Source organism: Schistocerca piceifrons, chromosome 3 (assembly GCF_021461385.2).
Source record: "Schistocerca piceifrons isolate TAMUIC-IGC-003096 chromosome 3, iqSchPice1.1, whole genome shotgun sequence".
NCBI classification, from domain to species: Eukaryota; Metazoa; Arthropoda; class Insecta; order Orthoptera; family Acrididae; genus Schistocerca; species Schistocerca piceifrons.
Genome location: NC_060140.1, coordinates 176,728,773 through 176,745,463, shown reverse-complemented (window position 1 = coordinate 176,745,463; position 16,691 = coordinate 176,728,773). Strand labels below are relative to the sequence as shown.

The 16,691-nt window shown below is 37.0% G+C and overlaps 1 protein-coding gene across 1 annotated transcript in view; it reads right to left on the bottom strand.

Annotated features, from left to right (window-relative positions):
• The window catches only part of LOC124789864 (hatching enzyme 1.2-like), a 101,501-nt gene that overhangs the window by 21,669 nt on the left and 63,141 nt on the right, over nucleotides 1–16,691 (bottom strand). The window contains exons 4-6 of the mRNA XM_047257376.1: nucleotides 5,586–5,682; nucleotides 1,751–1,880; nucleotides 1,217–1,413 (exon numbers count right to left, since the gene is read on the bottom strand). Of these exons, the coding sequence (XP_047113332.1) occupies nucleotides 1,217–1,413; nucleotides 1,751–1,880; nucleotides 5,586–5,682 (424 nt within the window). The remainder of the gene's footprint in view (nucleotides 1–1,216; nucleotides 1,414–1,750; nucleotides 1,881–5,585; nucleotides 5,683–16,691) is intronic.

Sequence of the window (16,691 nt, the reverse complement as noted above, 5' to 3'; positions counted from 1 at the left end):
GTCTTATATGGGCTGAAGGAGATACTGAGTTAATTATGAAGGAAATCAATTTAAAAAAAAAAAAGTGAAGTTGATGGCTGCCTACCAGTATATATATGTTGGTAGTTATGATGACTGCTCTTTGTATCGTACTACATGTTGCTGATATTCTGTTTGTTGAGAATTATAAAAACAAACTCATGATATTAAAAATAAACTGAAAGTAATTATTCCAGCAAGACACCTTGGTGAATGAAAATCCTTGGAAATTAACATACAGAGCACCATTGGGGAACTGTTTCTTCACTAACGCATTTATTTTGAGAACTTATTGAGAAGCTTCAATATGGGAGATTGTAAATCTAACAAGATGTCAATGGCAGCAAGCCTCAGTGAAGAGTTTAATGGAGACATAGTTAAAAATAAACCACAGAAAGAATTACTACAGTGTCTGATGTGTGCAGTGATGGCTACAAGACCAGAAAGTGCATCAGGTAATCATTACAACAGTCATAAATATAAAAACTACAGAACAAGACTGCAAAAATTTTAAATGATTTCTTTAATACATTACTTGAAGCTCAAATGTTCTTCTCTGTTATGTTGATTCTGAATGGGGAAGTGGAGAAGACAGAAGAGATACAACAGGATAAATATTCCAGGCTTTCAAAAATACTGTATGCTGGGTAACCAAGGAGGAAGATATATGTTTCATTATCTTCAACAAACGCAGAATATGCTGCTTTTGCAATAGCTTCAAGAGAAGTTTTGTTGCTGATGGGTCTTCTTTAAGAATTTAAAATATTTATGAAGACTGAGTTTATGAAAACAATCGCTTACATGTGTGTGTGTTGCAGAAGTGGGAGTGTTGTTGGCTGGCACATGTGGATATTAAATAGCACTTTAAATGTCCAGTGTATAATACTTATGATCAGTGATGAACATATCTCTTTATCTGTGTAATATCTTCATAAATAAATATTATTACTTGTTAGATTAACTTTGGTTTCTGTGAGGAGTATCTAAAGCACAAGTCCCAGTTATTACAATAACATGGCATTAAATGTCTGGAAGCATTGTAAAGAATGGAGGTTTTTATCTATCATGAGGAAAATTACTTTCTCACAATATGATTAAGTTATATTTAATTTCCTCTTTTCTTTTTTGACAACTCTTATAATCATAAGCAAACTCAAGCATTCCTTGGAAGACTATAACTTGTAGGTAAATAACTTACCCGGTATAATATTTTCTTTTACAATCTCAACAAACTGATCACGATCTGCTCGAGATTGTTCATGGAACAATCCAAGAGCATGTAATAACTCATGAATAGAGCGACCTTCTTGGCCAAGACAGTTTGGTCCCTTACTGTCTGGTGGCTGAAGGGAAATTATTTGTGCTCCACCGTGTTTCCCTACAAATGACCAGCACCTGTAAAAGTTTATTATTGTTGTTTAAAATCTTCATGTTTATCATTTATTTACTACTGGGACTCTGTAGTGTCCTAGAGACATATGTGAATTATTGATAGAGTATTGAGTCTTGGCTGTTGCTTAGACTAAATTGAACAGATATAACTAAAAGAATGCAAAGAATTAATAAAGGATTATTTTACATAAAAATTACTTTGAAAAGTCAAGTGATTTAGAACTTTGGCATGTCAAGAAGCTTAAACTTCCCAGTGTTCATCAGTATGAAAAATAATTAAATGATTTATTCATATGCTTCAAATGACAGATCAGTAACTCTAATTACTTATGTAGCTTACCCTTTTGGGTATTTAATTGGCCATATAAGCAGATAATCTTTTTGTTTGCCATTCCAAGGCACAAATTTGACACAGGTCATGAAATTCAAAATATTTATGGCTTTGTAAATTGTGATGTAATCATCTGGTTCTGAAACAAAGTGAAAAATCATTACTGTTGTATTTGTCTCCATTTCAGTTACAGCAACAATTTATTCCTCAAATAACATAACGTTTCAAAATGAAGATATACATACATTATTTAGAATTATTTATGATTTTTCAAAGTTCTTCCTATTAATCTGTATTTTGTGAAAAGCATTTTTTATGGTCTCCCACCATTTTCATACAGCAATTTAGAAAAATCATAAAAATTATACATACATATTGTTACATAAATTATCAAGCTTACATCCAATTTCCATTTGAGTGCACCATGTAACAATCTACTAGCACTCCAGAAAAACAGCAAGTCTAATACAGAACCTCATCAAGACACCATCAAATGTAATTCCTGATATTACCAAGTGGACCATGAAGAACTGTGTAAACTGGATGGTAGTTCCTTGTTGAAAATTCTTGCACTTTCACATCACAACTGGATTTTCTTACACAACCTGTGACATCGTCGCGAAAAAATGCAGTGACCCTTATACGTAACAAGTTTCCTTTAAGTTACATCTATGGTCACAATCTTTTTTGTTTAACAGATTACCGGTTTTGGTCTTTAATGACCGTCATCAGATCTGTTTCATAAAAACAAAGTCGTAATGAACTGCAGCCACTATGGCTGCAGTACATTAGGACTTTGTTTTTATGAAACAGATTTATGAAACATTACAACCCACTTGCAAGGATTTATAGAACATGATTGCATGCAGAATAATCCACAAAGTTAGGCAGAACTAAGAAAATCCATAAGTTTTCTTTAATTTACGTCTATGGTCACAATCTTTTTTGTTTAACAGATTACCGGTTTCGGTCTTTAATGACCATCATCAGATCTGTTTCATAAAAACAAAGTCCTAATGTGGCTGCAGTACATTAGGAATTTGTTTTTATGAAACAGATCTGATTATGGTCATTAAAGACCAAAACCGGTAATCTGTTAAACAAAAAAGATTGTGACCATAGACGTAAATTAAAGAAAACTTATGGATTTTCTTAGTTCTGCCTAACTTTGTGGATTATTCTGCATGCAATCATTTTCTATAAATCCTTGCAAGTGGGTTGTAATGTACTAGACTAGTATACAACATGATCCTTGAGACTAGTGTATAACATGATATAGGGCTGCAGTTATAGTAATTTTGTATAACAACTTTCAATACTTTGTATTTTGCAATCTTCATGGTACATGGATTTAGAAATTTTATTACACTTAAAAGAGCATGCTGTTGGGATGTCACAGTATTATTATGTTAAATGAAACTAATATTTGGAATATTTTAGAGGGTTACATGATAACATGTAACTATCTTATAAATATATCCAGTGTACTGTAGTGAGATAACAGACTACAATAATTTTTTCAGCCATTATTCAAGATTCTGTGACAATATAAAAACAAAAATTCTGTTTATGTAAAATTTATTTCAATTTCAATATCTTAAACTTTGTAAATATGTAACTTTTAACGGTAAATTTATTTCATAATCATTTGAATAATGGTGTGTAAAATTTTAATCGTTGTTATTTTATTTATATCACAATGGCAGCACCTGTCAAGTTAATCTATGTTAGGGACAAGTGTGTAGTAGTAAGCTCTACACTATATATGTGCTCATCCCTGTTCAAAATTCTTAAATACACACATCAAAAAAAGTTTTGCATCACCTCAGTTCTGAGAGTTCCACAACCTGTACAGAAACTTGGAATAGAGATCAACATAAACATCATGTCCACCCTTTTTATTGCTCATGAAAATCACAGTGAGACCCTCAGAGGTGTTGGTCCAGATAGCTGTACACACCGGTACCTCTAATACGCAATAGCACGTCCTCTTGAATTGAGCATACCTGTATTTGTCATGGCATACTATCCACAAGTTCATCAAGATTGTCCCACTCCTCAACAGGGATTCGATGTAGATCCCTCAGAGGGGTTGGTGGGTCACGTCATCCATCAACAGACCTTTTCAGTCTATCCCAGGCATGATCAATAGGGTTCATGTCTGGAGAACATGCTGGCCACTCTAGTTGAGTGATGTCATTCACGAGATGTGCTTGATGGGGGCGTGGATTGTTGTACATGAAGATGAATGCCTCGCCAATAATCTGCCCATATGGTTGCACTATAAGTCGGAGGATGGCATTCACGTATCTTACAACCGTTACGGAGCCTTCCATGACCACCAGCAGCATATGTTGGCCCCACATAATGCCACCCCAAAACAGCAGGGAACTTCTGCCTTGCTGCACTTGCTGCCCTTGGGTGGCCTGAGCGAGGCATGTCATCGACAGTCCCTGTCTGTGTGTATCTCCTCCATGTCCAGACACCACTTTGGTTCACTTCGAGACACCTGGACACTTCCCTTGTTGAGAGCCCTTCCTGGCACAAAGGAACAATGCGGACACAACCGAACCGTGGTATTGACTGTCCAGGCATGGTTGAACTACAGACAACACAAGCTGTGTACCTCCTTCCTGGTGGAATGACTGGAACTGGTCGGCTGTCAGGCCCCCTCCATCTAATAGGTGCTGCTCATGCATGGTTGTTTACATTTTTGGGCAGGTTTAGCGACATCTCTGAACAGTCAAAGGAACTGTGTCTGTGATACAATATCCACAGTCAACGTCTATCTTCAGGAGTTCTGGGAACCGGGGTGATGTAAAAGTTTTTTTGATGTGTGTAAGTGAATTGTAAAAAGTTTGATACAATTTTATTGAAACTGGAATGAATAAACACAACATTAAGAGGAAATAACTGTCTGCCTATTATTTTAGATGAAAAATTCTCTTAGTATTTCTGTTGCACCCCAGAGGTATTTTATTCTATATTACCAGTCCAATATTTTATCTCTTAGTGATGTTCTTGGATTGCTACACTGATAAAACCACCTGGAAATCATGAACTCAATTTCTGAATAATTAAAATAATGAACAATTATTACTTGGTATAATTGGATGGTAGCTACAGAAGGTGAGTAATTATATAAGTAATTAAATAAAGACAAAATTAAGTTCCCATCTTATGAGGCAGCAACAAAGTGCTGAATCGAAGCTAACTTTTTGTAATAAAGACATAGGTTAGAGGAAATGCATTTATTCAGAGTTGCTGAAAGTTATCTAGGTCCAGAGGTCAAGCGAGGCACATCAGAATGGAATGAAAGGAAACTCAGCAATGAAGCCCCATATTTTGTGAGATGAGAGGGCTGGCTGATTCTGAAAGCTGGTATTCGTTTCATCTTTTGCTTTATTCTGTGGCTAACAGATCTGGTAAATAGAAACATTTTCTGTCATTGATTGTAGTTTCTTTTTGAAAACAATTTTTGTGTAACTGTGTAATTAGATAAATGTTAGACAGATAAACATGAAAGTGCATAAAGACTGAAGCTTATATTGTGTGACTGATGTTTTAGTATACAAAGGAAGTGCTCCTTTGTTTCTGACCATTAGTTAATGCTACTATAAACATCAACCAGTTTGGGAAATGCACTCAGAGATAGTGAAGATTACAGATGCACTTTGAAGGGCCTATTAGATTTCAACATCTTTTCTGTAACATACAGTACACAATAGGACAACTTGTTATTTTTCTCTTGCTTTAGTTGTTTCTTTTTCTTTCCCTTTTACAAATCTTTTTCATGACTACAATGTCTTGTGTTAGTTATCAAATAAGTAGATTTGTCTAATACCGTAAAGTGGGCTGATGTAATATGGAACAGTTCCATTTGTCCACAGCTTCTCAGGAAATACATCCCACCGTAGGCCAACACGCCAGTATTCATACATCTGTAAGCACAATGAAACTATAAATGTACACCAACAAAATTTCAGTATTTGATGATGAAATGTTGTTCTTTGTGAATGACATTACATTTTTGAGATGCTGCAATGAACTGCAGGAGAACAATGGATGACAAAAATTTTTGCAAGCAACTCATAGCTTCAGAAAAAGAATAAACCTTTTGCTTTGTGAGTTAAGTGCTTATTCTTTGACACTAAATTAAGAAAAGAGGGAATTCAAAGCAATTGTACAGTTGGTGACCGGAATACTGGGCAAGTGACAGAAAATGTGTTTCACCAATGTGCTGTATTAATAACAATGCTAACAAGTACATGAATAAGATTAAAATATAGTGTTCATTACTTATGCTTTGTGAAGCTCAAAACTGGGAAGCAAAACAGCAGAATGAGGTGAGAAGTACAACAGAGCAAAAAAGAATGAATGAAATGAATAGAAACAGCTATTCATCAAATGGGAGTGATTTTGACCTGTGGCTAGAACATACGTAAGTGGATAAGCACTGTAGCACATCTTTTGACTAGAGTTTTTCCTCAGAGCATAATGCAGCACACACTTCACTGGTGAAATGAGATGTCTATTAAATGTAAGTTTCTATTTTGTTTTCTGTTTACTTTTTTTAATTATAAGTCTTTCCCTTATCAAAATCTTCAATTTTTTTTACCTGTCACATGTGAAATATTTAGTTTATATTTTAGATTATGACCTGTAAAATATCTTTATTCATCCTCATCCATGTTTTTCCATTACAGCAAGCAGGGTGAAGTTATAGATAAGCCACATACAATGTGGATTAAATACGCATGTGTGAACCCACTTTTCAAAGGTAAAGAAACTGATGTGAAAAAACTACTGGCAAGTATCTCTGCTAATGACTTTTTTCATATACCGGTACCTAGAGAAACCGGTGTTCAGCAGATCTGTTGATCACCTGAACAGCCACAACATCTGAATCAGTGTCCGTTTGGTTTGCAGCAAGGATGATCAACTGATGATTCTTTTTTCTCCTTCACCACTCAAATTGTGCCATACTTGACAAAACGTTAGCACCAATTGTATACCTAAGTGACCTATCCAATGCTTTTGACTATATTAAGCATGACATTCTGCTAAGTCAAACAGAATTCTACAGGTTAAGTGGAATAACCATGACATGAATTAAGTCTTCATCCAAGACAGGCTCTGTCAACACTGGAGTGCCACAAAGCTTGGTACTGAGGCCCTTGCTGTTTCTTATGTATATAAATGACTTCCCAGTCTGTACCATAACAGTGAGCAAGTTCACCCTCTTTGCAGGTGATACTTCTCTCCTAGTGGTTAAAACAGAAGCAAGAAATGTGGATCTCTCTGCTAACAGCATATCTAATGATATCATCAACTGGTTTAGTTGTAATGGACACTCTCTGAATATAAAAAAAAAACCTCATTATATGCAGTCTCTTGTGACACAAAAAGAACAAATGGACATAAATATAAAAATGATGGACAACAAATATAGCAAGTGGATTCTGCTAAGTTCTTGGGTTCAAATGGTTCAAATGGCTGTGAGCACTATGGGACTTAACATCTGAGGTCATCAGTCCCCTAGAGCTTAGAACTACTTAAACCTAACTAAACTAAGGACATCACACACATCCATGCCTGAGGCAGGATTCGAACCTGTGACCATAGCAGCCGTGCGGTTCCAGACTGAAATGCCTAGAACCACTGGCCGGCCTAAGTTCTTGGGTGTGTACGTAGATTGCAAATAAATTGATCCTACTTTATACCAGATCTGGCAGGAAGACTTCATTCTGCAGCTTTTGCCTTATGCATAATTGCATAAACTACATGTACACATACATTTACATGATCACTCTGCAATTTACAATTAAGTGGCTGGTAGAGGGTTCATTGAACCATCTGCAAGATATTTCTCTACCCTTCCACTCTGAAACAATGTGTGGGAAAAATGAACACTTAAATCTTTCCATGAGAGCTCTGATTTCTCTCATTTTATTATGATGATTATTCCTCCCTATGTAGGTGGGTGCCAACAAAATATTTTCACACTCTGAGGAGAAAGTTTGTGATTGAAATTTCATGAGAAGACCCTGTCACAACAAAATACACTTTTGTTTTAATGATTGCCATCCCAATTCCCATATCATATCGGTTGCGCACTCTCCCCTATTTCATGATAATACAAAATGAGCTGTGCTTTTTTGAACTTTTTCATTGTCCTCCATCAATCCTATCTGATGCAGATCCCACACCACATAGCAATACTCCAGAAGAAGGTGGACAAGCATAGTGTAAGCAGTTTATTTAGTAGACCTGTTGCATTTTATAAGTGTTCTCCCAACAAATCACAGTCTTTGGTTTGCTTGCCCCACAACATTATCTCTGTGATTATTCCAGTATAAGTTATTTGTAATTGTAATCGTTACGTATTTAGTTGAATTTACAGCCTTATGTTTTTTATCCTGTAATTTAGCAGATTCCTTTTAGTACTCATGTGGATGACTTCACACTTTTCATTATTTAAAATCCACTGCCACTTTTTGCACCATACAGATATCTTGTCTAAATTGTTATGCAATTTGTTTTGATATCTGTTAATCTACAAATAAGAATGCCATCAGAGCTGCTTGCTTTGGATATTTCCAAGCACTTTTGTCTCATTGCATCATTTTTTTGGGGTAATCAGTCTCTATCAGAAAAAATTTTCAGCACTCAGAAGAGAGCTATACATATTATGAGTGGTGTTCATCTGAGGCACTCTTGCAGGAATTGGTTCCAGAAACTACATGTTTTTACAATGATGTCTCAGTACAGCTTCTCCCTTGTTTGTTTCAATAGTAAAAATTACTACCATGGCCACAATACGAGATCAAAACATGATTTTATAGTAACCAAACAAACTTTATCCTTGTGCAAAATGGAGTAAATTTCTCAGGCATAGAAGTTTTTAATGCTCTAATGAGACGCATCAGAAGTCTTGGTTTTTGAACACTGAAATTCAAGGGAAAATTGAAAGAATACCTGTTGCAAAATTCATTCTACTCAATTAATGAATTTTTAAAATTTAACTAAATGGATAAGTGTGTAGTTTTCTTGTATAATTGGGATGTCCCACTTAGTGCAAGCGTAAATATAAATTATTTTTTGTCTTAAAGATATAATCATTTTCAAATATTAAGATATTAGTAACACAATGTCTCATAGTGTTTTCATAAATAGGAATTGTGATGTCTTGTGGTGTTATGAACCACATTTATTTTCATAGGTTACAATGTGACATTAGCTGGTATGAATATTATCATGAATCTATTATATTACTCATTTCATAAATTTTATGGAAAATTCATCATTATAAGTGTTGTATGAACACTGACTTGTGTCTAGCAACTGTAATGCTGTTGGGATCAATGCAACTCCCAACAAAATAAAATACATAAATAAGTAATTTCTTCTCCTCCCACAGCTGTTGCTCATTTATCTGGTGCCACTCGGCATTCCAAATTTTTTGGTCTTTGAGGATCTCCTTTTCCTAGCTGCCACGAGGTCTTTTCTTGGTCTCTTCCCCAAAACATTTCAGACATAATAAGCCTGACGGTTTGTGTGGGGAGCCGCCCTCTTCATAGGCCCATACCACTGCATTTGCTTCTGTTCAATGTTTTCCAGCAGACGTCTTACTAATCCTAGCTATTGTGTGATATTCTCAGTCTTTATTTTATCTATTTTTGTTTTCTGTAGATAAGAATGGAGGAAATTGATTTCTGTTACCTGGAGGAAATTATTATTCAGCCCAGTATCCATTTCTGCTTATAATCCACATACTCATATAGGTGGATGGTATGTTTTGTATATGCTGTTCTTAGAAGCTTGCAGAAAAGCTTCATCCAAAAATATTTGACTTACTATATTACACAAGTTGGAAACTTAAAAGCTTGTACTGTGTTTCCAGTTCCTTGATGCTTGGTGTTGACTGAGGAAACCAAGTTATGCAAGTACTGGATATTGTCCATAATATTTATCTCATCATTTCCAATTCTTATATGGACTGTCGGACAGTTTCTACTTATCACAAAACCAACTGCCTTGGTTTTCTGGTTTTAACCCATTTCCTGAATTCTTCATGCCAAGGTTCTAGCATGGTTTATATCTCCATTTGTCTCTCCAGAACATTACATTACCCACAAAAATTAAGTCTTTAGTTGTTGGGTCCCTTCTTTTGACTAGTTTTAAAAGTATATCCATACAAAGGTAAGAGGAATGCTGAAAGATAACTTCCTTGTTGGACTCCACACTTTGTTACAAACCAACCTGACTTCAATTTTAGACCTGTACACAATCCTTGGTTTCTCCATGTAATCATTTTATCAAATTTTGCAGTAGTTCAAAAGGTATTCTGGCCTTTTATTCATTTTAATGGAGACGATACTGTTATGGATATGATACTCCTGTTGTTGATGAACTGCACAATTTTGATCACATAAAGTTAGATAGCCTGGCCTGGTTGGAAATGGCTGAAGTGATATCTGAAAAAAAAAAAAAAAAAAAAAAAAAAAAAAAAAAAAAAAAAAAAAATCATCTGAACAATATTACAAAACAAGGTACCATTGGAATAAGTCATGTGAAAGAGAAAATAACAATGAACATCATCAAAACAAGACAGCAAAGTAATGTAAACAATGTTGTTATAACTTTAAAAAACATAAGCTTGCAAGCCTAGTGTCATGGAGGTACACAGACAGGCTGGTTAGACATCTGAAGAGACAGTGCTTAAGTAGGGGAGGGGTGGGTTCTAGGGAGAATATGAATAGGACGGGGAAGGTGGTCTGCTTTTAAAAGTAAAACAAAATACAAAAATGTAACGCATTTAAAAGATTTACACGGCCACATGAGAGAAGGCATGATAAAAAGAAGTAATATGAAAAAAGTAAAGACAACAGATGGTGCTAGAGAACTTAAGATGCAAAAATTGCTGTGTTTGGAAAGCTAGCCATGACAAACAAGTAAATTATCATGTTCATATCTGTGGGCAAACAAAATGTTTATGTGACACAGCCTGTGGTACTGATTGTGGCCTGTTGTTTAAAATGACACACAAATACTATGTAATGATAAGTGACTGCACTAGATTAATTTACGTTGCAACATATTTTACATGTTCTAAAGAGCACTTTTTTAAATTTAAATCCCATGTATTTCTGTACTTTGTTTTACTTTTAAATCATTGTACTTATGTCTTTATTATTATTATCTTCCTCCAGTCCACCTTCCCTGCCATCTATAGTTCCCATTCATTCTCTATTTAAGCACTGCCTCTTTACATGTCTCACTAGCTTGTCTATGAATGTCCATGATACTGTGGGATTTCAGCTGGGTTGTAAACACACACATTTCTGTAAGACTCAGTATATTTCATTACAGAAGTCTCATTACAATAAGTTGTACAGCCAACTGAACAAGCAAGATGGCATGGGCCGTTAGGTTAACAGAGTCAAAGAACTTGTGATGGCAGAGATATGTCATTTGTATTTGTCAACGACACAATACTACACTTACAAGCTCATGTTTTTAATGTTATTTTCTTAAATTATAGATGATTTATTGTACAACATTACTCAATTTACTATTGCGTCTTGTTTTTATGATGTTTATAGTTACTACATTTTTCTGTAACTTATTCTACTTCTACCTTGTTTTTCAATGTTGTTCAGATAATTATTGAAAATGGTCTTTGTGACTGCAACCAGCCATGGCATTTGAAAATAAAATCAACTGGTGCTATTATTCATTTCAGTGTAATTACTATAGTTTTGGATGCTGAACCACCAACATGCTGGACAAAAAAATGTCTATATTGAAATACAGGGTAAACATAAAGTGTGTGAAACATTTTAGAAAATCGGTACAGATAAACATTACAAGAGCAATACAACAAATGATGCAGTATCTGAAAGGCAAATAAGAATGTTTATAATTGTTCTATTAGTCCGTCCTTTGTTATACGGCACAGACGTAACTGATAGTCAATTTCTGCTCAAACCTGACCCATGACATCAGGAGTGATGGTAAGAACAGTTGCTGTGATGCTGTGATGTGGTGTTGCAAATCTTCGAGGTTCTGTGGTAGAGGTGGAACATAACACTCTTTTTTGTTAACTGTACAAGAAAAAAATCACAAAGCATCAAATCCAGCAAGACTGTTGGCCACTTGAGTACTGCCAGATCAGTGGCCACAACCACCATCTTCCTCAAATTTCTTATACAACTGCACTATGCTGTTGTGAACTGCCTGTCCTGTGAAATTTGTCGTAGAAAGCTCTTTGCTCACTCACTGTTGATTGGCAATGGGCAAATTCTAGCACAAAAAAGGGTTTCCCTGCCTAGTGCATCACCCTTTTCAGCAACTACCATTGGTGGCATCATGCCTAAAAAAAATTTTGGGAGTTTATCCTTCATGTAATGTATCATCTGTTACATTATGTTTAGCTATTTACCTATACTAATGTTTCATGCATTCTGCAGTTAACCTGTACAGCCAGTTTCATTATTAGTTGCATTTTGCACTTTTAAAATTGACTTTTTATTTTTACTCTTTTGGAGGAACATATTAATGACAAATACATTATTCTTCTCAACAAATTCTACTAATATGTGAACTTCGTCATTTCTGCTATTGCAACGAAAGTTGTTGTTGTTGTTGTGGTCTTCAGTCCTGAGACTGGTTTGATGCAACTCTCCATGTTACTCTATCCTGTGCAAGCTTCTTCATCTCCCAGTAACTACTGCAACCTACATCCTTCTGAATCTGCTTAGTGTATCCATCTCTTGGTCTCCCTTTTCGATTTTTACCCTCCACGCTGCCCTCCAATTCTAAATTTGTGATCCCCTGATGCCTCAGAACATGTCCTACCAACCAGTCCCTTCTTCTTGTCAAGTTGTGCCACAGACTCCTCTTCTCCCCAGTTCTATTCAATACCTCCTCATTAGTTATGTGATATACTCATCTAATCTTCAGCATTCTTCTGTAGCACCACATTTCGAAAGCTTCTATTCTCTTCTTGTCCAAACTATTTATCGTCCACGTTTCACTTCCATACATGGCTACACTCCATACAAATACTTTCTGAAACGACTTCCTGACACTTAAATTTATACTTGATGTTAACAAATTGCAACGAAAGTATTCCACTGAAATCCATTCTTCAGTTTTTGACCTACTTACGCATAAAGTCCCTCTTTATTAGTAGGATTGATCAGTTTCTGTAACTCTTTGCAGAAGTCTCCAACCTTCATTTGAATTTGATGTTTTTGATGTGCAGACTTGAATGTTTTCCTTGGAGTAGGGCTTGTCTTTAACAACAACTTTAAAAAAGGCAATGAGCCCTGTAATGAAACGTGCATACTGATTTTATTTTATCTTGTCTTCATTTTTTGCCACACCTATGGTTACCCAGATATATCTCATTTTATGATATTTAATTTCTCTTCAAACTCTACTTTTAATGTTTAGTAAGTTATCATCCCTACATAAAAAGAAGTACATGTACTTGGAATTCTAAGCTGTATGTTATTGTTTAGCCAAACTTTCTGCAGCAAGGTGTGTGTGTAGATGTAGCTGGGCATGCTCCATGGACTAAAGCCATTACTCGAGATCCTTCTGTCCACTGCTCCTGATATTCTTTCACTGGGGCTGCAGTAGTTACTCACATATAACTGTAGTGTCTTCAGTAAGCCTATCCATGAAACACTACCCTGCCAGGGTATGAAGAGATTGGAGAGATAAGTTAACATTGATAAACCTAAGCAGAACTATTCTCACAGCAGTGTCGGCAGTTGCCTGAGTATGTTTACACCTTCTGTTTATAATTATTTGATCTCAGATTTCTAGTCTTACTTTAAAATATTCATGATGACATTTATTCCAGGTGAATTCTAATAAAAATAACAAAAAGTTAAGTAAATAGATACATACAGGGCATTTTAGACCCATGTTCAGATACTTCTTATTGGAAATAGTTTGTGATGTATTTGGAGTAAAATGGGTTTCACACAATCAAAGAACAGAAGCTCCCTTACATAAAGCTTTTGACCACAACCTTCATCAGCAAGAGAGACACACCTGCCATTCATACACAGACAAAGAGTGATTTCAGGTGTGCCGCAGGGGAGTGTCATAGGACCGTTGCTATTCACAATATACATAAATGACCTTGTGGATCACATCGGAAGTTCACTGAGGCTTTTTGTGGATGATGCTGTGGTGTATCGAGAGGTTGTAACAATGGAAAATTGTACTGAAATGCAGGAGGATCTGCAGCGAATTGACGCATGGTGCAGGGAATGGCAATTGAATCTCAATGTAGACAAGTGTAATGTGCTGCGAATACACAGAAAGATAGATCCTTTATCATTTAGCTACAAAATAGCAGGTCAGCAACTGGAAGCAGTTGATCGTCGGTAAAGCAGATGCCAGACTGAGATTCATTGGAAGAATCCTAAGGAAATGCAATCCGAAAACAAAGGAAGTAGGTTACAGTACGCTTGTTCGCCCACTGCTTGAATACTGCTCATGAGTGTGGGATCCATACCAGATAGGGTTGATAGAAGATATAGAGAAGATCCAACGGAGAGCAGCGCACTTCGTTACAGGATCATTTAGTAATCGCGAAAGCGTTACGGAGATGATAGATAAACTCCAGTGGAAGACTCTGCACGAGAGACGCTCAGTAGCTCGGTACGGGCTTTTGTCAAAGTTTCGAGAACATACCTTCACCGAAGAGTCGAGCAGTATATTGCTCCCTCCTACGTATATCTCGCGAAGAGACCATGAGGATAAAATCAGAGAGATTAGAGCCCACACAGAGGCATACTGACAATCCTTCTTTCCACGAGCAATACGAGACTGGAATAGAAGGGAGAACCGATAGAGGTACTCAAGGTACCCTCCGCCACACACCGGCAGGTGGCTTACGGAGTATGGATGTAGATGTAGATGTAGATGTAGAAGCAAGCATGCCTCATTCACACTTAACCACCAACTCCAGCAACTTGGGCCACAATGCAATTGTCATGTGGAATAGAAGCAACAATCTTGAGGAGGCAGAGAAGGGGAAGGGATAGTAGTCTATGGGCGGGGAGAGAGTAGAACACTGTCTGGCAGAATGTGCAGGGACTAGAATGCCAACCAGTTTAGTTTCAGGAGGTTGTGGGGTAAGGAGATGGAGAAAAAAGGAACGAAAAAGGCGAGGAGCAGCGAAACATAGGCAGGTGCATTGGCAGAGGGTGACAATCAAAGAGGGTGGGAGACAAGAATGGGGAGGAGATGATAGGGCTGAGGGAATGTAAATTGTTGTGTGGGGATATGAGGACAGTGTGTTACTGTAGGTTGAGGCTAAGATAATTACAGGAATGGAGAATGTACGAGGGCTGTTTTTTTTCAACCTCCAATCGTCCATCTAAGCAAGTAAGAGGTAGGGAGGGGCTGGACCTGCACGTCATGCGATTGCGCAGCTCCCCCACCACAACCTCTGCCATTTTCAGCTGCAGTGTGTCAGTCGTAGCCGAGCTACATCCGTGTAAACATGGTCGCTACGCTCGATGCTCCTGCCAAATGTGAGTTATGAAGTGAAATCCGTTTTCTGCAAGCAGAAGGATGTAGTGCTGCGGAAATCCATTGCAGAATGAACAACGTGTATGGTAACAACATTATGAGTGATGGTAGCGTTTGGGAGTGGTGTCAAAAATTTAAAGAAGGGCAAACAGACGTCCATGATGTAGATGGACAAGGTCGCAAGTCTGTCGCCGCTGTAGGCCTTGTTGAGTGTGTTTATCAGGAGGTGAGATGCAAATGAAGGTTTACAATTAGCGAACTGTCTGATGAATTTCCAGACATTTCAAGGTCTGCTTTGTACACAATTGTGACTCAAGACCTAGGCTATCGGAAATTGTGTGCACGTTGGATCCAAAAAATGCTGAGTACCGACCACAAAATGCAAAGGATGGCGTCAGCACTATTGTTTCTCACACATTATGCCAATGAGGTAAACGTTTTTTTTTAAGTCGATTGTTACTGGCGATGAAACGCAGGTCCTCTATGACAGTCCTGAAACAAAGGAACAATCAAAGCAGTGGATGCACACAGCTTCCCCAAGCAAGCCAAAAAAGTTTAAACATTCACTGACAAAAAGAAAAACAATGGCCACTGTGTAAGGTAGTTTATTGTGAAACTTTACGTCATGTCCTCAGAGCCATTCAAAACAACCGCAGAGGAATGCTTTCGTCTGGCATTGTTTTGATCCATGACAGTGCCAACATGACAAAAGACCTCCTCAAAAAGTTTAAATGGGAAGTTTTTGAACATCCACCGTACAGACCGGACCTAGCACCAAGTGATTATCACCTGTTCCGAGAACTGAAGTCATGGTTCGGTGGGCAGTGCTTCGCTACTAACGAAGAACTTCAGGACACCGTCAAGACTTACCTGTCATTACTGGCAGCAACATTCTTCAAGGAAGGCATCGAAAAGCTTGTGCCATGGTATGACAAGTGCCTAAATCATTTTGGCGATTATGTAGAAAAATAAGTTAAGACTTTACTGTACTTTTGGTAATAAAATTATTATTTTCTGTACATTTTTCTTTTATTTACAGCCAATCGGAGGTTGAAAAAAAAAAACAGCCCTCATATAACTCCCATCTGAGCAGTTCAGAAAAGCTGATGGTTGACAGGAGGATCCAGATGGGTTGGATAGTGAAGCATCCATTGAAATCAAGCGTGTTATGTTCAGCTGCATGTTGTGACACAGGGTGATCTTTGCTCTTGGCCACAGTTTGGTGTTGGTCACTCATCCTGGTGGTCAGCTGGTTGGTAGTCATATCAATATAAAAACCTGTGCAGTGATTGCAGAAGAGCTGGTAAATGACATGGATGCTTTCATGGGTGGCCTGGCCCCTGATGGGTAGGATAAACCTATGACAGGACTGGAATAGGAAGTGCTGGGT